The sequence below is a fragment of the Thermobia domestica genome, chromosome 11 (genome assembly GCF_964235325.1).
Source record: "Thermobia domestica chromosome 11, izTheDome1.hap1.1, whole genome shotgun sequence".
Taxonomy (NCBI): Eukaryota; Metazoa; Arthropoda; class Insecta; order Zygentoma; family Lepismatidae; genus Thermobia; species Thermobia domestica.
Genome location: NC_137464.1, coordinates 246,987,961 through 247,015,603, shown reverse-complemented (window position 1 = coordinate 247,015,603; position 27,643 = coordinate 246,987,961). Strand labels below are relative to the sequence as shown.

Below are 27,643 nucleotides of genomic sequence, written 5' to 3'. Positions count from 1 at the left end.
TACGATTCATAATGTAGCGGATACGAAGCCGTTCTAGATGGGTGAGCAATGGTGGAAAATCTATGAGATCATAGAGAAACCTGGTTGGGCTTGGTAATTTAATTCGATAAGTCAGTCTGAAAGCGTGTCGCTCCATTATAGATAATTGTTTGTAAAATTTGTCGGGGGCTGCGGCCCAAGCTGTATGGCCATAAGTTAGAGTAGCCCTCATAAAGGCTTTGTAAGTATGGAGGACAGTTTGTGGTCGTAAACCCCAGCTTGTACCAACTAAGCGTTTAAGAAGATTTAGGCTATTCTTGGCTTGAATAACAATTTTCTTAAGATGCGGAGTCCATGTGAGTTTCGTGTCAAATATCACCCCAAGGTAGGTAAGAGATGATGAAAGAGGAACGGGTGTGTGGTCCACATGGATGTGTAATAGATTCGGATTGCAAAACACTCTGGATCGTCTACGAGGTGGTAGAAATACGATAGATTGTGTTTTCGCAGAGTTAATACTGAGTCTCCACACGTGACACCAACGGGCAAATGTATCGATAGCTGGCTGCAGTAGTCTGTTGATGCGCTGAATAGTATGAGCTGTTGTTAGAAATGCTGTGTCATCAGCGAATTGATAGACTTGAACGTGAGGAGTGAGTCGGAGATCGGCAACGTAAAGTAAGTACAGCAATGGAGACAAAGAAGAACCTTGAGGTACGCCAGAGTGTAAGAAAATGGGGTGAGATAGAGCGTTGTTAATAGAAATATATGCGATACGTCCGGTTAAGAAGGTAGTGATTAAGCGTATATAAGATACGGGCAGCAGATAGTTATGTAATTTGTATATTAAGCCAGGATGCCAGACTTTATCGAATGCCTTCTCCAAATCAAATGTAACTAAGCAGGAAGGGAAACCCTTGTTGTATTGGTTATAAATGGCCGTGGTAAGTCGTAATAACTGATCTAGTGTACTGAAATGGGGTCAAAAACCAGCTTGATGGATCGGCAGAAGATCGTTCATTAGAAGGTGTCTTTGAAGCCGTTGAACGAGAATACGTTCGAATATTTTGCAGAGACAACTTGTTAAATGGATCGGGCGATACGACTGGACGTCAGATGGTGGTTTCTTTGGCTTAGGGAATAAAAGAACTTTGGAGTACTTCCAATCAAGCGGAAAGAAGCCAGTACGAAGGATGAAAGTGTAAATATGACTTAGAATCAGAATAAAAGAAGGAGGTGCATATTTGATGAGAGCATATGTAATGGAGTCGAATCCAGGTGCCGTACTGCGTTTAGTTGCTAAAGTTGCTCTGATGTCATCTGGGTCTATGGCCTGAGTAAGTGGATTATTAGGTTCCAGAACATGGTGGTCAGATGGTTGTAAATGAGCGGAGGTCGGATCAGCATGACGGTTGATCGAAGATTGAAGGCGTTGCGGTGTGTACCCTCCAGGAAGTGGAGTGAAGATATCTTGGAAAAATGCAGCAAAAATATTCGCCTTCTCTATGTCAGAATTTAGAGCTTGATTGTTGTGAATAATAGGATAGGGCGTGCTAGACGTTTGACCAGTAAGTTGATGGAACTTACGCCAATATTTGCTGGGATGAGTTTCTGTGGTAAGAGTGTTACACGTTTGAATCCACTGTCTTTTCTTATAAGCTATTATGTAGTTATGTGTTATTCGGAGATATTGACGATGTAAGCGAAGTGCCTCCAAGTTACCGCTTGTTCGGTATTCGCAATAAGCGCGACGGGAAGCAGAAATTAATGTAATATACTTTGGCGGCAAGACAGGTTTATGCGGATGGAAATGAGTAGAAGGAATTGAATGTTCTGCTGCATCTTGAACTGTGGCAGTGAGGTCCGTGATGACGTGATCAATACTATGTTGCGAGGTAGGTACAGTAAGTGCGCTAATTGCGTCATCGATGGTGGATCGGTATAGATCCCAATTAGCCTTATGATAGAGATAGATTTTCCTAGCTGGTAAAGGATTTGTTGGCTTCACTGTACATTGCAATTCCAGTTTAATAGGAACATGATCGCTGCCGATTGAGTCCAGTACAGTAATGTTTACAAAATGAGATAGAGAAGACGAGGTGATTACTACGTCTGGAGTTGTATTGCTAGCTGGTCTCGTAGGCTGTGGCAAGATGTGAAATTCCCCTGTTGTGGAAGTTTGTATAAAGTCAAGGAAAAGCTGTTTGTCGCGCTGTGTTCGACTATGAAAATTTAAGTCTGCCATGATGATATAATGCCGAGATTGTGTATCGATGAAACGAAAGAAATCATAACTGATAATCTTTCCTGGGCGAACATAGATTGTGGCAAATGTGACTGTGCGACCTCGAAAGTAAATAGTTGCTATATTGTACTCAGGAAAATTGAAAGCTTGAGCCATCGTAACAGTGCGGTATGGTAGACGAGCGCTAATGCCGATAGCTGTACCTCCATATAGGCGCGGTCCAGATGGAGCATCATGGCGTAGTAAATTATATTTTGGTATGTAACATTGGAGGTAAGGAGCCAGGTATGTTTCATTGAGCGCAAAGGCTGAAATTTGTTCTTCCTGTAATAATTGCGTGAACAGTACTTGATGTGTCAGCAGAGAACGGATGTTCATAAATAATAAATTGTAAGCCATAACGAAATAACAGAAAAGGTAGAAAATGAAAGCAGCCATATTAAACGTAGACTTCGACAGGTTGGATTTGAAAATGAACTGTTGGTCCAGAATAGGTGGCATTGAGTTGAAGATTAAACAAGATTTTAGCTGCATGAATGATTTGGTTGAGAATGTGAGTGCGAAGAAACGGGTGGATGTTCTGTAAACTAATAGTAAGAAAGCGGAGCAGATCTTCAACCGTAACAGGGTGGAGTAAAGAATTAGCAGGTGGAGTTGGACGATTAGCAGACCTTATGGGAGCAACAAGTTCTGGTTTGGATGGCTCAGGTGGTGGCTTGGCCTTACATCTGTAGCTATAAGTCGGATGTTTCTCAGGACATGTACTGCACTGTGGCGGTGCTTTTTGATTGGGGCAATCCTTGGTAGGATGCTGCAATGAACAATAGCCACATCTAATATCGTTAGTACATTCGGATGTGGGATGTGCATTATACATTTGACATCTCTCGCATCGTAACGGTAAAGGAGGTGGTGTACGAGAGGGTTCGACCTTATAGCGTCGTCTATAAATGTATGCTCCTTTAGACAACAATTGGTCGATCAACTGTGGCTGGTCTGTGAGTACCCGCACAAGATATGTTGCACCGTTATTGTTCTTTATTCTGATACATCGTTTTACAGGGAATCCTTCCTGATGTAATTCCTCACAAATTTCCTCATCGGTGAGGTCTGGTTCCACTCCTCGTATAACGACTGATAGCATTGGTGATCGTCTAGGAGGAGGAGGGGTTTTGCGTGTACTCGGAGTTAGTGCTGTTAATTTAGCCTTTGGACCAAAGATTTCAAAAGTGGCCTTGTTACGCACATGCGATACGAAATTTGAGTTCGTTGATTTTAAGATTATGCCTCTGCGAGTTTTGACGATTTCGCGTATTTCAGGACGTGGCACATATTTAACCAACTGTTGAAAAACTGCGCGAACAGTGTCATACTTCTGGTCATATTCGGTTAATAGAAAATTATATACAGGCTCTGGGTGGCGCTGTGTGTTCTTGGTGTTTTCGACTGAACTTGATGCCCAATCCATGTTATGGCTGTTACTGTGATCAACTATAGGTGTTACACGTTGTTTCTTAGGATCCATAGATTGTTCACCATCTGAGAGAGACCGAGAGCGAATGCGTTGTCCTCTTGTAATAGACTCAGCGTAAGTAAGTGAAAAAGAGGTGCTGGGTCCTGATCTTGGCGTTCCGGTAACGATACGAGGCTGAGTTTTTTGACGACCGTTTGGGCCTATATGAAGTGGAGTTTGTTGACTGAGATGCGATGGTCCGGTAGCGTTGCTAAGATCCGTCATGATGAGAAACAAGCCTAGGGCTGAAGCCCAAATGAAGATGGAAGCGAAAAAAGAGATGATTAATGATGTACAAAAAGCAAGCTTGCAGTCCGAAAGTGAAAACTTTCGTCAATCCCCTAAGTGCGTAAGTGTGCTATGCTCACAAGTACGTTTTGCAATACTTGGTCCTCGCTTGCACAGTAACTAACACAAGAGAGGCTAGGCTTCTTGGTGAGAGTATTGAGCACCAAGACATCGCCTTCCGAGCATATCAGAAATAACTAGTTACTACCTGTGAGAATTTGCATTGGTATCTATCGTTTAATATGAGCAAAGCTTTGCAAAATATCTGTGTCACTTATGCCAAGTAACGAATAATGTTCTATGTTATCTGTAATCGGTCACAATAATATTGTTGTAAACCTGTGAATCGTCTGACAACAGTTACATAGGCAATAGTTCTGCCATCTTATGTTCATATATGCTAAGACACAAGAATAACAAATAAAGAAAACAGATGGAAGCACAGCTATTTGTGTAACTGTTGTCAGATGATTCACAGGTTTACAACAATATTATTGTGACCAATTACAGAAAACATAGAATGTTATTAGTTACTTGCCACAAATGCGAAATATGTTTCGCTAAGCTTTGCTCATACCAAACAATAAAAAACAATGCAAATACTTACAACCAGTAAATAGGTATTTCCGATATGCTCTGAAGGCGATGTGGTTGGCGTTGAATTGACACACAAGTAACAAGCTAAAGTGGTAGTCATTTTGTGTTATTTCAACACCTCATTTTTTGCTGTGTAGGAAACATAGACAGATTGAAAAGGGCAGTTCTTGCTAGTCTGTAACGATCTGCTAGGCGACAGGCTGTTACGTCGTTCGCTGCATCGCATGTCACATAATGATCTCAAATTTTCTTTTTCATCACAGATCCAGTACTTAACGCTGCAACTCATCGGAGTATAGTGTTTCGATCTGGGACTATACCTCGACGTTAGACATTAAACTTTCGACAGAAAAGACGGTTAACCATGTCCACAGAATCAATGTTTCAAAAGAACTGCTCGACCGCTTTTGCTAAAGCGACTAAAGCTGCATTGTCTGAGCTGTCTGCCAACGGTCGCTCAAAATCAATACCCCTACTCGTCGCCGAGTACTAGCGGTTTAAAAAAAAAACATGCGTTTCCTCTGCTACAGCCTGTATAATGATAACTGTTTTATAGATATTATATTATAATTGGAATGGAAACGAACATTTATATATTTTCTGAAGCTACATGTAGTTTTGCTTTCATTTTAACTTAGTCTTCATTGCTTTGATTTGCTTATTAAACAAAGGTGAATTCCATATACATTGATTTGAAAAGCATAAAAATATTGTTTTTCAGTTACATTTCTTCTAATTTTTGAAGTCCACTTGAATTTGAGAGTTTGATTAAAAATGCCTTATCCCTTTTGGGACGTACCCGCAAAATTGTGCAGATACAAACACCAATTACTAATAATTATATATTTTGGCATTGCATTTTATTTCATAAAGCGGGGACGGCTCGCTACCATTTTGTGGGTTATATCAATCGTACAGATGCTTCAATCTCATACGAGCGTGCGTACTTCTTTGGTTTGCAATTGAAGTTTGGTGAGAAACTAAACAAAAAAAGTACATAAAAAGTATTTACTCTCGTGCTATTTTTATTTTAATCTAAAAAACAGTGGTGACAGATACATTGCACTGAATAGGTTTAAGTAACAAATACAATATTTTATGTTAATATGAATAATTTCCAGGCTAAAAGTTGTGCACGATCACAATCGTGCGGGTAAGGCCTAAAATCCCCTAAAAAAGTGATACGTTTTTCTGCTCAATAATTTCTGTTCTATTCAATAATTGTTAGAGATAATGGCTCATTTCCGTAAGAAACTGATTATTGATAAACACACTAAATAGTTGCTTGGCATTAACTCCGAATTAAGATATTTCTGCAATGACAAAGACCAGGACAAGACGTTTTACTGCAAGATTGGATTGGTAATTCTAGTTCTGAAAGTGGTGCTGAGATTGAAGAACAATTAGGTGCTAGGAATGATGTAACCGAAAATCAGACCTGCCAGGAACCTGGCCACAGTTCGAAAAACAATCGTGGACATGATACCCACGAAAAAAGAAAAGCACCAAGAAAAACATCACACTTGAACGGAGATGAAGTTTCAAGCAAAATATATCCCTGGTCCACTGGACGTTAATATTACATTTCTTGAACTTCTCAGTTGTTGAACTTCACGGATAGTTTATATGCGCGATGCAAAAAGCAATGACCTCACCATGACAGATCTTCTTCAATTCCAATTGAAATAGCTAAAGCTCTTCCCTCAACGCCTGATTGATCTAGTATTGGTCTCAGTGACGGCGAGGAAGACAATGAGCAACCAAATCAAGCAAAGAAAAGTAAGTTCTTCAATCTACCCAGTAAAATGCCTTGTGGCACGATGGATATGATCATGAACCTGAAGTTGATGACATCATATCACTACGAATGTGTCGTACGGAAGTATGCAGCAGTAGATCAAAATTACGATCTGATAAACGTAATGTATACTCATGTCAATCAGACAAAAAGAACTGTTTTAGGAGCTTTCACAAAAAGTAATTTCTGTAACAAGAAAATAGTTTTGTAGAAATGCCAAATAAAAGCATTTCCATTCAATCATTGATAATATCTTTTCAATCTAACCATTTTATCAGTCAACTTGTAGTACTTAGGAAATTGATTCGTTAAGTCCTAGCCCTCAGAATCGTGCGGGCCCCTTACTTGATGTGCATTACTGATTGGACCGAACCCGTACGATTGTGAGGGTCCCGTTTCTTGCAAAGAGCCAGTATAAAAATTTAAAACATTTTTTGTCTTTGCTGGAACATTGTTTCTTATATTACAGATCAAAATACTTATAATGTTGTTAAAAAATTTTCCCATCCAGAAAGAGTTAAATTTTGGAAAAGTAACGGGCTGCTAACAGAAGGTAGAGAACAATAGAACTGTTCAATAATAGAGGACTTAAGAATTAAGAATTTTTTTTATCCGACATCTTTATATTATTGAATTCGGTACAGATTAGTAGTCAGAAAATTAAGACGGGGAGAGACCATTTTGGGAGTTAACTTGAATTCATATTACATTTACATATACATACGAACAAAGATCTGAAAGATTCAGAAGGATGAAGGTGGTAGCAGGGGCGTCTGAGGCTCTCTGGCCACCACTAGCTACGGGTCAACATTGATAAATCCTTTAAAAATTAAAAAAAAGAGCAGGATAAGAAGGAGAGAACTTCATGTTTCAGAGGAAAATTCTGGTTGAATATTAAACACCAATCTTCGAATCTGTTATCTACTACAAACGTTTTAATTGGTTTATCTTAAAAGCTTTGAAGGCTATATTGTTTTCAATTATTTCAGTTGAAAGAGGACCCACTCAAATTGAGTTGAGTGCTTTTTGAGTTTAGCGTCTCTTTCAGCAGCGAGGCTGTGGAATCCGAACCACATGAGCTCCCGCCAGGAATCCAACCTGGGTCTCCTACGCCAAAGACGCGTATGCTAACCGCTTAGCCACGAAGGAGGTCCCATTCAAATTGGAATACGAAGTCCTCAAAGGAAATATATATTACTGACACCAAGACAAGACAAAAAGTTTAGACCAACCTGGGTGCAGAAATCCGCCATTTCGTAGTTATGGGCTGCCGAAAAAATGAACTTTAAAGGTCCATAGCTCCAAAACTATGGGATCTATCGTAGTCGGATCAAGACCACTTTAAACCTAATATGTGTGATATCCAAAAGTACATGTTTCAGAATCCTGCGGTACTCACGCCACGATTTTTATAGAGGGAGTTTGGCTACGGTCATATAATTTGAAGTACTCACCAACTACCTCTATATAAATTGTTGCAGAAGTACCGCAGGATTCTGAAATATAAATATTTGGACAGTGCACAGTTCCTAAGTAAAGCCTTGACTCGACTACGGTAGGTTTCGTAGTATTGCAGCTATGGACCTTTAAAGTTCATTTTTTCATGTTTTCGGCAGCCTATAACTCCGAAAGGATGCATTTATGCGCCTCGGGGTTGTTCTATACTTTTCCCCTTATCTTGGTGTCAGGAATTACCTCCCAAATGTTGTCGGTGTTGTTTTAAAACGTTTCTTTTCCACTTGTTCACTGGACAAATTGTTTCATAAACACTTGTTTTCATTAATCATGTCTTCTTTAGCTTAGAGGGCACATGTATGGAACGTTAAATCAAATATATAAACGAAACAAGGATTAGAGAAAGCGAGGATCATTATTTCGCCTAAAATGGTGGACACAATTTTTATCATTTATCTGTCATAAGTGTATGAGATAATTGGTTAGGCGAAACAGAGATTTGGGTAAATGATGCAAAATCCAATAATATACGTTAGAAAGAACAGATACTTACTTGGTCGTGATATTCGATCCCCATGCTGAACGTATTCACCAGAATAGCTAGGAGGATTCCTCGTTGGAAATACTTGTGTTCAACAAGAGCCTTGATGAGACCTCTAAATTTCCTCAAACAAATCCTACAGAGTCCTGGTTCCTTTGGCGGTTCATTGAGCCAATCCTCATAATCAGAGTCATCCATGTCAGAACTGGAGCCATATTCATCTGCATCCACAGCTAGCACGGGAGCCGACACGTGAAGTTGCTCCCCTTTACTCAGCGACGAAAAGAAGGTTTGAACGCTTCGCGAATCCAGAACCAGCTGGGTCGGAAGCGCTGCGCTTAGCGCTCCGCTGAGGGCAAGAAGCTCTTGACAAGTCATCTGTCCCGGCTCGAGACCCGTTGACGTGTAATCGGTATCGAACTGTCCGCCTGCAGTTGGATAATCAGTCCGCCACACATTTCCAATAATACCATCCCCAGTTTGTGTCATTTTCTCACTAGAACAAACATTTCTCGCTTCGCTTGTTGTGGCCCCACCCTCACCATGCAGAAGCACTACTTCACTAAACATTACACTACTTCTTCGACGTTGATTTTGCGGAAGATTAGGACTCAGGAGCGATCCTTGTCCCACATTAACTTCACAACTCCCCTCCCAGCCGTTGTTGGCACTCGGTACCCTGAGAAGTCCTGGCCGTCGTGGACTTGCAACGGGATCCACATCGGAAATTTCCGGACTTGCCCTAGGCGCGTGGGGACTACCTCGGATGGGCTCCTCCACTCCGATTTGTAACCTCGGCACCACTTCTGGTGGTCGCGGGCCCTTAGCAAATTGTCGCTTCTTTCTCTTCAGACTAATGGAACGCGCTGGGAGCTCTTTCTTATTCCGATACTTGTAAATCCGATACTTTTTAATAATCCGCCGCTTCGCTCGGCGCCATAAATGAGCAATGTATTTAACGATTTCCGCGTAACACGACGTAGGCTCTGAATTGTTCGTGCTGGCTAAAGTGCTAGTGGAATGAAATCTCGCTCGCTCCATACGCATTCGTTCCATCTCGCGTTTCTTTGTCTCCGAAAACTGAGTTGCAATAACGACCAGGCACAGGTTAATCATAAAGAAGGAACCAATCTGAAAAGAAAGAAAAAAGTGAAACAAAATTAAAACAAATGTTGTGACTAAGAAGTAAGTATTGTAAAGGGCGTCTCATAAAGAATGCAACTTTTGAGTGCATAATAACATACAAATTTATTGATGAAATTATTTTCGCAGTGTATGCAACCTGTGATTATGTATGAAATGTGATATCATTCAAATGTCCTCCACGACTCTGCAGTCACACTATCGTTCTTTCCATGAAATTTTCCAAAACTTTTCAGCATACTTGCATCTCTAGTTCTGAAATTACATGTTGAATCTCGACCTTGAGATCTGGTGGTGATCGTGGTTTGTTTCTGTACACACGAGATTTCAAAAACCTCCACCCATAAACAAATCACATGGTGTCAAATCACAAGATCTGGTTGGTCAATTCACTTCACCGTTGCGAGAAATCAACCGGCCAGGAACCTCTCTCCTAACAAGCCCATACAGTTTCCACACGTACAGAAAACAGATAATGATCATGCTTGACTACTAACCACACAGACAACAAATTAAAATCGTGTAGTGTTTAAGTGTTTAGTGTTGCCAACTTAGTAGAACAGAAATGGCGGGAATTTCAAAAGTTGCGTTATTTATGGGACACGCTGTAGATAGTAGTAATAAAGTAATGCATCTGAGTAGTACCATGATGAGTGCTAGTAATCTATATTTGTAACACTTGCTAGTTTATCCGATCTTAAGCAATAGCACCATTAGAATTGCACACGAAACAAGACAGAGCTTTCCCAATAGAAACACACATTTTCAAGAGACGAGATCATTTTCGTCACAAAATTTAGAGATCATGTAGTTTTAACTCTTGTCTCCAGCTGTAGGACAATTTCAGTTATAATAATAATAATAATAATAATAATAATAATAATAATAATAATAATAATAATAATAATAATAATAATAATAATAATAATAATAATAAGCTAAAACAAAAATACAGCACCTGGTTTGTATATTTAGTGACACGAATATAAAACTAAACAGTAGAATAAAGTCGGAAAAACGAAAGAAAATGCAATGGAATTAAAAATGAAATGAGTGAATCAAAAGTTACTTAAACAATAAAATCAGCGTCTATTCTTAAAATTCATTACTTAGTCAAGGCAAATAAAATATAGCTGTAAGATATGTTAGAACTCTTAAGATTAAAACATTATAAATAATAATAATAATAATAATAATAATAATAATAATAATAATAATAATAATAATAATAATAATAATAATAATAATAATAATAATAATAATAATTCTTTATTGTATTACGTGCTTCTCTACAGGATGTTTCAAAACAACACCGACAACGTTTGGGAGGTGATTTCTGATACCAAGATAAGAAGAAAAGTATAGACTGATCTGGGTGCATAAATGTTCCTTTTTGGAGTTATGGAAAACATGAAAAATGAACTTGAAAGGTCCATAGCTCCAAAACTATGGGACCTATTGTAGTCGAGTCAAGACTTCATATAGGGACTAATATGTGCGCTATCGTAAGATACATGTTACAGAATCCTAAGGTACTCTCGAAAAAATTTTTATAGAGGCAGTTTGGCTACGGGCATATAATTTGAAATGCTCACGAACTACCTCTATAAAAATTGTTGCGGAAGTACCGCAGGATTCTGAAACATTGATATTTAGATAGGGCACACATTATTTCTAAATAAAGTCTTGACCCGACTTCGGTAGGGTCCATAGTATTGAAGATATGGACCTATACAGTTAATTTTTTCATGTTTTCGGCAGTTTATAACTCTGAAAGGAAGCATTTTTGCATCCAGGTTGATCTCTACTTTTCGTCTTATCTTGGTGTCAGGAATCACCTCCCAAACGTTGTAGACGTTGTTTTGAAACACCCTGTACAGTCAATGGCTAGTTGATGTGCCTTTGATGCATGTGGTTGCGGATTTGATTACCAGCGGACGTAGAAGATCCTAAGGGATGAGGGAACTACTTCAATTAAGAGGTAACGTAGCTCGGTATGGAAAGCCAGTACTAGCAGCGACCAGAGTTTACGTGGTGACACACATCCGTCAACAAAAGTCGTCTATCTGGCCAGCGTTATTCTTCATAGGATATAACGCTAAGGAGCCTCAGCTTCAATTAACTTTTAATATTGTTTCCGTACTACAGTTTGGTTCTTTCGTTATTAGGTCTAAGGAAATGCGAATATCTCAAAGACTATTCATGAAATTTTAACCATGTATATTTGATAACATATTTAGCTCTATAGTAACATATCGATACTAAAGGAAATGCCAGAAATGCTCGCCTCCGTTGTCCAGGCAGAACTGATCACGATGCTTCATGTTTGCGAAAGTGGTACGCCGTCTCTAACTTTTCCACCAAATTTGTCACCGTCTGCTTTGCTAGTGATACATATTTTCTCAAACATGCGCCCTGACACTGTTTAAAGAAGTCTGTCACTCAAATAGTTACGAGTGATAAATACATGTTTCTCTTTTTCTGTGCTACTGTACAACACAAGGACAGAACAGTGTAGACATGGCAGCGCCCGACATGACGCCAGACGCCACACAGTGCGTCGACCAATGGACAAAAATGAGAGAAGAAACAATTTTCTTCGGACTTGCAAATAGCACTGAATGAAGCATAAATGATTCACAAGACAGAAATCCTTAGCCACAAACTGATGTCAACCCGTCATCCTACAGAGGACGCACGCAAAGTTACCACATTAGACTGACCCGAGTCGAGATGACACTCTTACAGATAGCAATTAGCATGCACAACTACTATATTAGACCGACCTGAGTCATTATCTCCACAGCGATTGCATTGGTGTTTCAGACCAAAGCAAAAGGTGAGACTTTTTGTCACTAGTGGGCAGTTATAGCACAGGTACGTTCTTTCCTTTACGAAGAACGATTGGTAATCATTTTTTACTGGTATATTTGGAATATCTCAAAAAAGCCTAAACATGTCTTGAGATCTCTGCAGGAATATCTTCCTTTAATGATTTCCTTTGGAATCAGTAATAGTGTGTGTGCAAGTGTCCGCAATATTGATTGTAATTAGTGAAATTGCGAAGGAAGATGCCATGAAAAACAAGGACATTTTTGAAAGATGGAGAACAACCACCAGTACTAGTCGGAAGAAAGCGGAAACTATGCAGACTATTTGTAGTCGTTATAAACTTGAAGACGCCGCGGAAGATGTGTACAACAGTTTAGAGAAATTTAGTAATTTATTAATATGACCTTGAGCAAAAAAATGGAGGATGTCGCAACAGAGTTTGGTCAGTTTTCCTAGCTAAAAATAAAGAGTGGTTTCATCGTGCATGTACATTTCCGGACTATGTCTCAACAGTGATAACTGCTCGGTATCAGCAACGTGAAAACCGATGTAGCTTGCTCTATTCGAAGTAGAACCAGTAAACAGTTCGGAGAGTGTTCAGTGAAAACAAAGAAGAGGCGCTTAGATCTTGTAGCGAATAAATCGGCAGAGGAGCTTGCCTTTGTTGTCAAGAAGCAACAGCGAAATTAAATACACCAAGAAATGACGAATAGTCCAAAGGATTGCCCGTTATGCGGAAGAAGCTTTAGAAGCTCTCCACAAAGTCTTCCGTCACACTAGGCTACATCTTATACGGAAAACGTCTCTCTTCAATAATATTTAGACTTGACGAAGCATATGCTTATTCTATCTGACCCTATTGTCTCTTCCAAGATACAGATTCACGCAAAGAAAAGGAGGACAGATACAGATCTAGAAAGTTATTTCAAAACTGATGCTGTCCAGCTTCATAAATTCTATAGCTATGGAATTTGATAATTTAGGCAGTGATGGTACTGACTGATCTAAAAAAAAATTAGAACTGTTTCAGTCATTTCATGCACTGCTCTTCATTATATTTAGTGTTATGTAGTTTTGAGTCGTATGGGTTCGTGTTTACGAGTGCCGTAAACAGTAAGGGCCTTATGCAGAGTCGTTTTGACGTATGTTTAGCGTCATGCTAAAAGCCTGACTACTACAGGAAACATATGTTAGTCGAACTCTTTAGTATGGGACTAATCACACGTCAGAACTAATCTGCATAAGGCTTTAAATGTCTAACGTAGTTTTTTTACGTCCACGACCGGGATATTATTTTCTATATAAGTACAGTTGTCAAGTTCGATAACTTCAAGAACAACTTTGCTTCAGTCTAAGTGAGCAAAGAACGCCCTGCGACACAATAAACATGTGATAAAAACTTCAGTATGATTTGTTTTATTTTTGTCCATTACTTCCATATGCTCGACGCACTGTGGCCAGTCGTTTTCCCTACGATACCAGCACTTTCGTCCTTCTTTCACTATGTCCCAAGTTTCTTTGACGCAAATTTAATATTTGTACTTTCATACCTTGGTGTACTTTCATAACTTACTTGAGTCTAGCACATAAATATCACTCTATGACTCCAAGTTTTGCATTAAAACATGTACACTCATGTCCAAAATGATTGTCACATATCTATAACTGTCTTCTTGTAAGAATATAATTTGATAATGATTTTGCAAGGTATTTATAATACTGATACTATGTGTATAGTCGGGAAATGTATATTTGTGGTAAATTTCATAGGAAAAGAATTATAAATACGAAAATTAGAGTGAGTAAAACAAAATTTTGCTAAATGGACAAGAAAGTTTTATTTTCGTTTTATTGTTCTTATTTACTCCTCTTTTGACATGAAATTTGCCACATACATGTATTTGCCGATTATACACATACTAACATTATAAGAAATACCGGGCGAATTCGCTGTCAAATTATATTCCTACAACAAGATATTTATAAAATGCGACAATAATTTTGGACATGAGTGTACATCATAGTTGGACAGCGTAAGTTCTGAGTTCGATTCCCGGTGAGGACATCATCATAGGTATCCTGCCATTAATGGCAGATCGCTGCCGCAACTGAGAAGCTTCCATGCTCTACGGTCTTTCGCTAACCTCTTCGTCCTCACGTACGATTTTTCTCTTTTGATAACATCCATCAATTGTAACCTCTTTTGCCAGCTCCCTCTCTTTCCTGCCCCCATATCTCCTAGCACGTCTCTCATGATACAATTCCTTCTTAGCCAATTTCCCAACCAGTTTCTCTTCTCAATAATATCTAAAACGGTTCTTTTCTAATCTACCATTTGTAACACGCTCTCGTTCGATTTTCGCTCTACCCAACTAATTGTCTACACTCTTCTTCACACCCACATTTCGATAGTTTCCAATCGTTTTTCATCATGTCTGCGTAATGTTTATGTTTCTGTCGCATACAGGACGATTTTATTGAGCATCTTCCTTTAAAGGTTTTTAAAAAGTAAATCAAGAGTTATTATCGATTATTTAAATATGATTAATTAATAAAAGTTATATATGAATCAATATGAATAATAGTTATAAATGAATAATAGATGAATTAGTTTATGAAGTTATTAATCAATCATTATTTAATTGAAATCAAGAATTAGTTAAATGAAAGTATGTTGATAAGAGTAATAATAAATAATATTAATAATATTAAAATAAATGCATTAATGTGTCTAAATATACGAATTCTCTTTGAAAAGTCTTCTTGTCCTAACGTACGTTGATTTATTTGGGAAAACGAAGAAAAGCGGAAAGATGAATTATGTTACAGTGTCATATATATGATATCAATTATGATTAGAGACCGGATGTTAGGCAAAATGCCTATTCTTTAAGATTAAGATTATGATCAAAAATAACGGTTTAAAGTTTATATGGGGAGATATAGTTTTAATTTAAGCCATTTTATTGTGCCTATTTTGCCTATTTCGCCCATTTCTACCTAAGTAATTGCTTTGGTACCAAATGTTTCATATTCTATGCATTTTCGTCAAAATAAGCTTTTATTGGGGGAAAATACATAATTTAGTATTTCAAGAAAGGATTCTGCCTCTTCCGAGAAATGTAAGTGTTGTTTGTGGTGATATGATGTCATAAAACTTTGGACTGCTATGTGTACTGATAAAGTGTTTAAAACTTTGAACTGGTGTATGTACTGATAAAGTGTATAAAATTTGGACTGTTACGTGTATTGATAAAGTGCTGTAAAGAATGTATTTACCAAATACACATGGAATACATGTCAAGCATCGTTTTTATATATACAATAAAATAAGATATTAACATTTTATATATACAATAACAGAAGATATAAACAAACAGTTATGTTTCTATAGTTCTTGAACATTATTTATAACTGGATTTTATTTTTTATTGTATTGAGTATTTATCTGCATTATGTCGACTTACATTTTAGCCTATCTTATGCCTATTTTTAAATTTTAAGTGCCTATTTGGCTGCCTATTCTCCAGGTTTTTTAATCAGTTACAACATTTTATATGTAGGCGTAATAATCTAGTGCTCTATCAAAGTAAACTAACTTCTTTAACCTTAAATTGAAGAAAACAAAAGAGGAAAACCAAAACGTATTGGTCGCTGTATTCTAGAACACACACAGTTCACTTCGTATTGACTTTATGCACTATGATCAATTCGTCAATGCGAAGATATATTGCGAAACACTAAAATAGGTTGAGGAGACCCATTCAAAACGACAGGAAAGAGTTCTATTACTTACGGCCTGTATGACCTACATTTCAATTACTTCAGAGTTTTCAGTAGGTGTTTTGGAGGCATCCGGTCTACAGACTCGACCTCACCCCTCGAAAGTAACATCTTTTCACGAAGTTTAAGAAGTTTTTTTTTAACAGGAAAATCTCTTGAAACGAGTAACAACGAAGAGCTCAAACAAATGCTAATTGCATTTTCCAATGGAATTATGCCAGAAGTGTATGATATGAATACAAAAACTGATCCCCAGACACCATAAGTACCTCAATGTCTTAGGTGTCTTTGTAGAACAATAATCCGCGATATGTAAAGGATGTCTCATAAAGATCGCAACGCGACTAATACGAGAACGCCCCGAGGGTTTAATGTCCACAACAGAATCGGTTTTCTCAAATATAGCAACCACTCTCATCACAGTCGACTTATTTGGTGCATTACGTTGATCGAACATTGACAGAGTTTGCGCACAGTCTCTGCTCAATATTCACAACATTTGTAATAAGTTTTCACTATGACAACACGTTGTTCCATCGTGAAGCGCTCTAGGTATTCCTACCCGAACAGAAAACAGATGACGATCATGTGCTATTCGCTGCTCCTGAATACTAACCATAAAGACAACAGATGAAAATCGTGTAACGTTCAGTGCTGCCAACTTACTAGAACAAAATGGCGGGCATTTCAAGAGTTGCTTTCTTTACGGGATACGTTTTACTTTTCAGATAAAACGGTTTTGTTTAACTTCTGGTCAAACAGGATGTGTCTTGTAATCAACAAGATGGTTGAAGAATAACCGAACCATCTCTCTTACTATATCACGAATCAATATACATTTCGTTTATATATATATATATATATATATATATATATATATATATATATATATATATATATATATATATATATATATATATATATATATATAAAGACATCGAAACAGGAATTAGGTCAACTTTCAGTTATAGTAAGGACATATAATAATCTTTAGAAAAGTGACTCAACTTACCACAATCAACAGAACAAAATATATCCAATCCCAGAACGAGTGGGCATCTTGGACATAATACATTATATCAGTCCAACCTTCCAAACTAATAACCTAGAAACAAAAGAAAATCAATTGTTAATAGAAGAAGAGATACTAATATTGACATTTATTTTTTTACTTAAAAAAGTGTGTAAAAAGTTTAATTTTTATTTTGAAAATTTGCATATCATATTGTATTATAGTACGGAAGGTATAACTTCGTTGGCTTCCCGCGAAAAGTTGTAGTGACGTTAATGGGGAGTGGTCAGCTTGGTTACTCGTGGCTCGCTGAGCGCAGTAGACGGTTGGTGGTGATTGGCTACTCTCTTACCACACCCCCAGTGACCAGAAGGTTCAAGCGCGGGAAGCCAACGACGTTATACCTTCTGGACTATAAGAAAATAGTCATCATATTAAATTGTGAAGAAAAAGCAAACTTTATAAACAAAAATAAATTTTAAAACGGATCTTTCACTGAAGTATCCTACGTGCAGAGGAAGTAGATATACAGTTAGGAAAATCATATAAAACCCAACCAATTCTAATGGGTTATCTCAGTCTAGGGCAGAACAGTCGAGTCTATGACTGATGTTGATGGGTGTCATATTATATTTAGTATCGTTTTAAATAGAGGACTATCTTATAAGTAAGGTCCGATTGTCAATAGAAACAAAACTAGTAAAAATAATGCCATACAGTTTTGATTATTTCCTCTGTACACATTCAGCTCTTTTTCTATATAGGTACCACGTGTATGTAAACATTTATCACAGCATTCGACAAGTTTTTATATGCTCACATCGCAGAAATCACCAGCCTGTGACCGAAGCCAATTTTTAATCGTTTTCTACTGCGGCTATAGTCTATGTTTGTTGCTTCTGTCGAAATGGGCATACACGCTGTTTCTCAGCATGAGATGGCACCAGTTGCAATCGTAGCGTCAGCGTAAGCAGTTGAATTGTTTCATCTGCTCAAACTCAAAAGCTAATAAGATCTTTTGGATAGAAGCTACTGAACCACCCACTGTGCAGCTCGGACATTGCGCCGAGCGATTATTATCTGTTCCTTTATCTGAAGCAGTTTCCCGCCGGTCAGTGATTTGACATCAATGAAGAAGTGAAAACAACGGTTAAAGATTGGCTTTGGTCACTACTACGTTAAGCATACAAAAACTTGTCGAACGCTATGAAAAATGTTTAAACAAACATGGTAACTATGTAGAAAAATAGCTTAATGTATACAGAGGAAATAACCAAAAACGTATGACACTATCTTTACTAGTTTTTTTTTTTCTGTTGACAATCGGACCTTACTTTAAAAATAGCTCTCGTAGTAACATTTTGCAGAAACACAATTCTGCACTCCTCAAACAGAAATTTGCTAGTTTTGTAAATTTTTTGATTTATGCTTCGTCAACTTGAAAAAAAAAAAAAAAAAACTAGACAGATTAGAGAAACGAAGATGGAAAGCTAATTTATTGTCTAAGTGCCTCATTTTACCTAAATTTTCAGTTTGATTAATTTCTTACACTCATAATGACACCTTTGTCTAACTATCTGGAAGTCTTCAAACTTGCAAGCCTATTTTGTACTTGAATTGCAGGCGTGCACCTAGAAATATTTGTTGGGGGATCCAACTTTGGGTAGTGGATCCAGTACTACAATCCACTACATCTATATAGAATTGAACATGTATTATTTTGCACCCGAAAAGACGATAAATAATTGTAAAGCATTTCCGCCTACATTTTCAGAAGAAAAATGATAGAACTAGGTGTTTCTATAAGAAACAAAAATACAGATGAAGTGTAAGATCATATTTTCATCCTACATCAATCATTTCTCTCTTAAACAAGTATATTTGTTGATAAAATGTACAAATATATGTTGAATTAGGAAGTTTGGGGTGTCCGCACCCGGAGAACCCCCGTGAGTTTTCTCTGTATGTAATAATTAACATTTGCTAATGTCAGTTAACTGAATAAAAATAATACTTATGATGAAAGAAAATTTATGTTTTCATTTATTCTATTTTAGTTATTTATTAGATCCTTTATCTATCGTTTGTTAAGTATTTAAAATAGTGTTTATTCCATTTTTTTATTGTTGCATAATTGTTTATATAATTCTACAGCAAGGCATTCCTTCACTACATATTCACAATTCAAAATATCCACCACTATATTACCCGAGAAGCTTAAAAAATATAGAACGATAATCATGCCTGTTGTTCTATATGGTTGCGAATCATGGTCGCTTACTCTGAGGGAAAAACGCAGACTGAAAGTATTTGAGAACAAGATCCTAAGACAAATATTCGGACCCAAAAGGAACGGGAATGGTAATAGCGAAAACTTTATAACGAGGAACTGCATAGTTTATACCGTTTACCAAACATTGTTAGAGTCATCAAGTCTAGGAGGCTCAGGTGAGCAGGTAATATAGCCAGAATGGAACAAACTAGGAACGTTTCTAAAGTTTTAACTGGAAGTCCAATCGGAAAAGTGCCATTAGGAAGATCTAGACGCAGATGGGAGGACAATATTAAGATGAATCTCACAGAAATAGGAATACAAAGTAGAAACTGGATCCAGTTGGCTAAGGATAGAAATCAATGGAGAGCTTTCGCGAACGTGGCATTGAACCTACAGGTTCCCTAGGCCATAGAGTTAGTTATATTACCTGTTTCCAGATATGGAAACTTTTCCTGTCATTGGGAAGCATTAAAAAGGTTATTCCCTTTTAGTTATGTTAACCTCTTTCATTACAAAATCAATATTGTTCAGCTAGTTAGATAGAGACATGACACAAGTAATCAATACAAAATTACTCACATTATAAACACAGTACTCAAAACAAACACATGAGGATTGAAAAAAAAAATCCTGTATAGAGGGTATTCTGGGAGATTTTAGAAAGATGTAAAGAGTTCTTTGTTTATAATGTTTTGTTTTATTAAGTAATATATTTAGTGCTTTCTCTATTAGTTTAGGAATCACATTCTAAAATTCTTGAACGATGAAAAATGTTTTGGGCTTAACAGAACTAACTCGAAGGTTCAATGCCGCGTTCACAAAAGCTCTCCATTAGTTTCTATCCTTAGCCAACTGGATTCAGTTTCTACTTTGTATTCCTATTTCTGTGAGATTCATCTTAATATTGTCCTCCTATCTGCGTCCAGGTCTTCCTAATGATCTTTTCCCGATTGAATTTCCGTTTGAAATTTTTAAAGCACTTCCACTTTCTTTCATTCAGGCTACATAACCTGCCCACCAAAGGCTTCTAGATTTGATGACCCTAACAAAGTTAGGTAAACGATGTAAATTACGTAGTTCCTTGTTTGAAATTTCCGTCATTCCCGATTTCCGTCCTTATTGACTCCGAATATTAATTACCCTCAGGATTTTATATTCCAAAAATTTCAGTCTGCATTTTTTCGTCAAAGTTAGTGAACATGTTTAAGAACCATACAGTACAACAGGCATAATTATTATTTTATATATTTTAACAAAAATAGGATAAGTGCTGTTGTCATATTTAGACTTGTGGACAAATAATTGTCTCTTCCTATGTGATACATTATAACGATTTAATTGCAATTTAAACTATATTGTTTCATTGTTTCAACTTAATTATTTGAAAATAAATAGGATAATGTTGAAAATGAACCTGCTTTGCTATCTATTATTAAGATAATTCTTATACGTAAGTCGTTCAATATATGTTTTCTTAAGCTGTAAAAAAATATTTTTAAGACACATTTGTAAATTATACATGCATATGTAGGTAGGTCCTTCCTCACCTCTCTACATAATGCCCATTGAGATTCAGGCATTTGTCTCATCGTTGCACCATTTTTTTTCAAACACTTTGCAAAAAAATAAGATCTCTGGCTATTTAGCACTCTCCTTATATCTAGTAGGGATGGCCAGAACCGGTTCCTAGTGGAACCGGTTTTCGGGTATGAACGGATCCGGTTCTAGAAGATCCGGTTTTTCGGATCCAGGTCTGGAACCGGTTTTTCGGATCCAGGTCTAGAACCGGTTTTTCGGATCCAGGTCTAGAACCGGTTCTTCGGATCCAGGTCTGGAACCGGTTCTTCGGATCCAGGTCTAGAACCGGTTCTTCGGATCCAGGTCTGGAACCGGTTCCGCTGGAACCGAAACTTTGTGACCATCCCTACGCTAAACCCGAGCTGCTGGCAAGCTGTGAACAGTATGCTAGATGAAATGGTGGAAGCGATAGGCAGGCGCCCAGGCGGCGGCAGCTTGTCTCATTTGGCTAAATAAACTGGGTAACTGGCAAACTCATTGGTTAAACAGGCAAACTGGCCAACTCATTTGGCTAAACACCCACTGGTGGACCAAAATTTTTTTCTGGGGGCACAAGCGTGTCTGGGCGAGGAAGGCACAAGCGCATGGTCCTCTTTGCATTATTTTTGAAGGTGATCTTTATGCCTCATTTACGGGTCTTTGGGGGCTTTCGGATCCAGGTCTGGAACCGGTTCCTAAGATCCGGTTCTGGAACCGGGTTTTCAGATCCAGATCTGGAACCGGTTCCTAAGATCCGGTTCTGGAACCGGGTTTTCAGGTCCAGATCTGGAACCGGTTCCTAAGATCCGGTTCTGGAACCGGGTTTTCGGATCCAGGTATGGAACCGGTTCCTAAGATCCGGTTCTGGAACCGGGTTTTCGGATCCAGGTCCGGAACCGGTTCCAGAACCGGTTCTGAAAACCGGATCTCCAAGAACCGGTTCCGCCGGAACCGGAACTTTGTGGCCATCCCTAATATCTAGCTTCATTTCTTCATCAGCAGTTGACAGGAGATCAGGTCACTTATGCCGAACTTGAAATCTTATTCGGAGAAATGAAATTCAACATAGGCCACCTGATCCTTTCTTATTGAAGATAACGCCCACCCCAAACTCAACACGGAAACAGGACACAAATTTGAAGAATTAAGGTGAGAACGGTTGCCCCATTCTCCATATAGCCTCAATGGCAGAGTTACTTCCATCTTTTTTTATTTTTTTTTATTTTTGTGTGTGTGTGTGTGTTAAAATCTGCGTTGCAAGGTTAACGTTTCGAAATATGAAGAAGCGAATCGGAAAGTGCTTAATAGCCAAAGCCCTAATTTTTTGCAAAGGGTTTGGACAAATTGGTAGAACGGTGGTATAAATGTATGAATCTCAATGAGGACTAACGTGGAGATGTGAGGAAGAACCTACTTTGACACGTATGAATAGTTTACAAATAAAGCTTAAAGAATAAATACTTTTACAGCTTAGGGACATTTTTGTATTGAACAACCCATGTATTTATATAACGAGTTGAGTTGAGTTGATTTTGAGTTTAACGTCCCTTTTCAGCAGCGAGGCTATATGGGACGTGGACCTACTGGTTAACGTGGAATCAGAACCACATGAGCTCCCGCCGGGAATCAAACCTGGGCCTCCGACGCCAAAGGCGCGTACGCTAACCACTCATCGATGGAGAAGCTCTATTTATGTAACGACAAATTGCTTAGTTTTCAAACTAGAAAGAAAGTTAAACTACCCCAAAGATGATTTTAACCCATAGTTTACAACGAGCGGAAGGCTCCACAAAAACGATTAGAAATAATAATAATAATAATAATTAAATATCGTAAGAACTTTAAAATAACACTGAGAGCATAATTGACCGCGTTTTCCACTTAATTAGAATCCAATACATGGTGGAATAATAGATGAGATTTTGTAGTGAATTTCATGCAAGGCTTAATTGTAATTATAAACGTGTTGGGAATTAGAAGATGGAAACTAACACAGATGCACACAATCGTAATTGCGTTTTATAATTAAAACATTCCTAGCGAAAGCCCGCCAACTATGCACAGCTGTATTAAGCACTGATATAATGAGGAAGGGATTACATAATATATACTATAGCCTGGAAATGGCCTAATTTCAATTAACTTTCTCAAAACCCTTCACGAATCGATTCGTCAATCAGTATGGATACGAATACCTTCTAATAGGGAAATTCATTGCGGAAAATATGGAACATAATTAATCAAGAACTTGTAAAGAAATTGACTGTATAAGATTCAAAATAACTTTTATTAATACAGTCCACAGAAGTAGGTTTACACAACAAAATAGCTCTAATGTTCCTCAAAATACTATATATATACATACATACATATATATATATATATATATATATATATATATATATATATATATATATATATATATATATATATATATATATATATATATATGATAAACTATAGGCTTTTGAAATTGTTAATTAGTATCTTAATGAGAATATGCAAACAAAAATAAATAAGTTTCTTTTTACATTATGGAACTTTATACAGTAGACCCTCAAACTATAGGAACCCAATATTAAAACCGGAAGTGATATATCTAACCACTTTCGGTGTTAGTACAGAGATAAAGATGGAGATGGGATCTACTCTTGAGATACTTAATTTATTATATTCTTTGCTATCCCTTGCTGTTTGTGTTCTATGACAATCTAATATTGAAACCGGAAGTGGTTAAATCTACTACTTCTGGTGTAAATAGAGGAATAAAGCTGAAGTTTTGAGATATTGTGTCCATATAATAATAATAATAATAATAATAATAATAATAATAATAATAATAATAATAATAATAATAATAATAATAATAATAATAATAATAATAATAATAATAAACATTTCTCGCTATCCTTTAGTATTTTGTTTTATGATGACCCCATATTAAAACCGGAAGTGGTTAGTTCTAAAACTTCCGATATCAATAGATGAATAAAACTGGGGACGGAAACTATTCTTTTGATACTGAATCCATATAATAAAGACACATTTCCCGGTATCGTTTAACGTTTCTACTCTATGAAGATCGAATATTAAAACATCAGATCATCAAGCTTTGGCCAGGATTTGATTTCGCTGATGGAGGTGATATTCAAAACCGGAAGTGGTAGAAACCAATCATTTCCGGTTTTTATGTTTATCTCTGCTGATCAAAAATGGTAACAGCTAGCGGGAAGTAGTTTCTTTTAATCAATTAAGAGACATAAGTATACGTTTATTCTCCTTCCTTAACTCTTTACTAAAACCGGAAATGATAGTAATTCACTATAACTTCCGGTTGAAATATTGACCTACATAAAGTAAGAATGATATGAGATAGCGGGAAGAAGTTTCTTTTTGAATTGGAATCGATTTATCGTTCGAAGAATAGATACAATCTTCTCTCTTAACCTTCTATTCAAAGCGGAAGTGGCAAAAAACTACCATTTCCGGCTTTTAAGGTTGATCGCTATAGTGTCAAAACCGTAACATAGAACGTGAAGCGATTTTCTTCAATCAATTAAGAGTCCCAAGAGTCCAAACTCTTATCTGTCTACTAAAGCCGGAAGTGGCAGAAATCAACCACTTCCGGTTTTGAATGTTTATCGTTACAGAGTAAAATCGATAATGACTATTGAGAAGTGGTTATCTGCATTCAATTAAGCGTCACAGGAATATATTCCATCTTTATTCTAATCTACTAAAGCCGGAAATTTTAGAAATCTACTACGGTTTCCGGTTTAAATATTGAGAAAATATCACAGTATATAAACCAAACTTCTTAACGTGGTGTACACGATACACTTTTACTTTTGTTTCATCTTCTTAATTATACTTATATTATACTTATTTTAGTATATTTACTCTTCTAAGTTTTTTTGTGACTAGATAATAAATCAAATTACAATAAAACGTGTACTTACAAGAAAAATGGCGACCCATGCAAGGCCAATATTATCGAAAGAAATGGCCCCTTGAAAAGGGTTTTGGCCTAGAGGCCTGCAATCGTTGTAGTACTGATTCCAGTTGACACAGATGTCGTTGGATATCCTGGTGATGTTGCTATTTGGAATGGCGGTAGCATTGCAAGTGAGATTGCCCAACTGGTATGGAGGCAAGTTGTCACACGTGTGCATCCCATTGTCGTCGGGAGTCGAACAGATGTAATCCCTATCCTGCTCCTGGTAGTTGTAATACGACGCCAGGGGCCTAGAAAGGAAACAAATGACATGGGAACATGGGACAAAAGACAACAAACAAAACACTGTCGAAGGATGCAAGGAGAAACATAACAAAAAATAAAAATATCATGCATTGAAGCATTTTGTCGAAGCTCACATATTTCTAGCATTTATTCATTCACATGATGGACAAGAAACAGGTACGATTCACAAGAAACAATCACATGACGTTTTATTTCAGGACGTGTATTTCAAACCTTAGAGAAAAATGAATCTTCTAAGTTAAAAGGTTTAGCATCACTCAATCGTACTTTTAAGATAGAATGAGTTTGCCACGTTGGAAATCTTGGCATCGCTGAATCATTCTTTCAAGCTAGAATGAAAGTTAACAACGTAGGAAATCTTTGCACCGCTGAATCGTACTTTCAACTTAGAACGAAATTTTGCCACGTTCGAAGTCTTAGCATCACTGAATCATACTTTCAAGCTAGAATAAAAGTTTGCCACGATGGAAGTCTTAACATCACTGAATCGTACTTTCAAGCTAGAATGAAAGTTTGTCACATGGAAATCTTAGCATCGCTGAATCGTACTTTCAACTTAGAACGAAATTTTGCCACGTTCGAAGTCTTAGCATCGCTGAATCATACGTTCAAGCTAGAATAAAAGTTTGCCACGATGGAAGTCTTAACATCATTGAATCGTACTTTCAAGCTAGGTTGAAAATTTGCCACCTAGGAAATCTTCGCATCGCTGAATCGTACTTTCAAGCTAGGTTGAAAATTTGCCACCTAGGAAATCTTCGCATCGCTGAATCGTACTTTCAAGCTAGACTGAAATGTTGCCACGTTCAAAGTCTTAGCATCGCTGAATCATACTTTGAAGCCAGAACAAAAGTTTGCCACGATGGAAAAGTTAAAATAATTGAATCGTACTTTCAAGCTAGAATAAAATTTACCACTTTGGAAGTATTAGCATCGATGAATCGCACTTTCAAGCCAAAATGAAAATTTTCCACGTTGGAAGTCAGCATCGCTGACTCATACTTTCAAACTAGAATGAAAGTCTTCTATGTTGGAAGTCTTAACATCGTTGAATCATACCTTATGTGACAAAGAAGCGCAAGTAACAAGTTTTGTTTTCATTTTTTTTAAAGCATATTATTATGAAATAATAGTTTCTGTTCATAAAAAAATGATTGTGATAAGAAGTATGCCACTTCCTTAAGAGATATACACCCACTGAATTTATGACTGCAACATAAGTTACTAGAGCTAGTGGCGAGAGCAAATAGCCTCGAAGATGACGTCCTCATTAACTCATCAATAAATAAATAAATAAAACAAGTTACTAGTCCAGAGCGTAAAAATAAATAACTATGGCGAGTTACTTATTTATACGTCGATTGTTTGCTTGACGAATTAAATCGTATTCGTAGGTTTTCTCGGGATATTCCCGTTTCCTCCCACTTTTTAATTCCAGCAATTCTTTCATTAGTATTCACTTGCTTTAATAACCGTCTTCCTTAGCGTAAAAAGCATAATCGTGTGAAGTTAAATTGAAAATTTTAACTTTATTTAATTTTTTGACGAATTAACGTACAGACTTTTGAAAATACAAACTTTATGGTATATATGTGCTTTAAGATGAAAGAAAAATCTATGACTCAGCAGGGAAATTTTGATTAATAACTATACCAGAACAGTGTCTGAAATGGTTCTTTAAAAAAAGAAAAAAAATACACTGTCTTTTCATTGTTTGGTTTGAATTGATTTTGAGTTTAACGTCCCTTTCAATAGCGAGACTATATGAGACAGGAACTACTGATTAACATGGAATCCGAACCACATGAGCTCTCGCCGGGAATCGATTGTTTGGTTTGAGCACCAATGATATATGGCAGGTGGATCTACAGCTTCATATCGAATCCGAACCAGGCCTACAACCAGAGGGGGGCTAGGAGGGCCTGACCCCCCTAAACTTTTCGTGGCCCCTCCAGACCTCAATACAAAATGCTGTTATTAATACGAAAAAACAATTTGTAGGAGAAATTTTAATGACTTCGCCCCTCCCCCCTAACATATCCATAGCCCCCCAAACCTCTGTGGCTGGTTTCGGGCCTGATCTGAACTACATAGGCTTCCAGCTGGAATCGAAGCTGGGTCTCCGGTAGAAAAGACGCAAATGCTCACAATTTGGCAAAGAGAAAGCTTGGGATTCATTATGTTACTGCTGATGTTATGTTCTCTCTGATTCATTGATTTAATTTAATACGATGATTCTCAGAAATACAAATATTCAGAATTAAAGCATATCCAATGCCAAGCAAGATTATTACAACTGACTTTAATCTTAAAATCTAGGATGAACTTAAAAATCTTTTCTTCAATACACTCTAAGATCTCTTT

General features: G+C 37.2%; 1 protein-coding gene across 1 annotated transcript in view; it reads right to left on the bottom strand.

Moving 5' to 3' along the window:
- Nucleotides 1-27,643, bottom strand: part of Ca-alpha1T (Ca[2+]-channel protein alpha[[1]] subunit T) — a 316,291-nt gene that overhangs the window by 207,758 nt on the left and 80,890 nt on the right. Inside the window, exons 6-8 of the mRNA XM_081731934.1 lie at nucleotides 24,978-25,263; nucleotides 17,187-17,279; nucleotides 8,429-9,547 (exon numbers count right to left, since the gene is read on the bottom strand). Of these exons, the coding sequence (XP_081588060.1) occupies nucleotides 8,429-9,547; nucleotides 17,187-17,279; nucleotides 24,978-25,263 (1,498 nt within the window). The remainder of the gene's footprint in view (nucleotides 1-8,428; nucleotides 9,548-17,186; nucleotides 17,280-24,977; nucleotides 25,264-27,643) is intronic.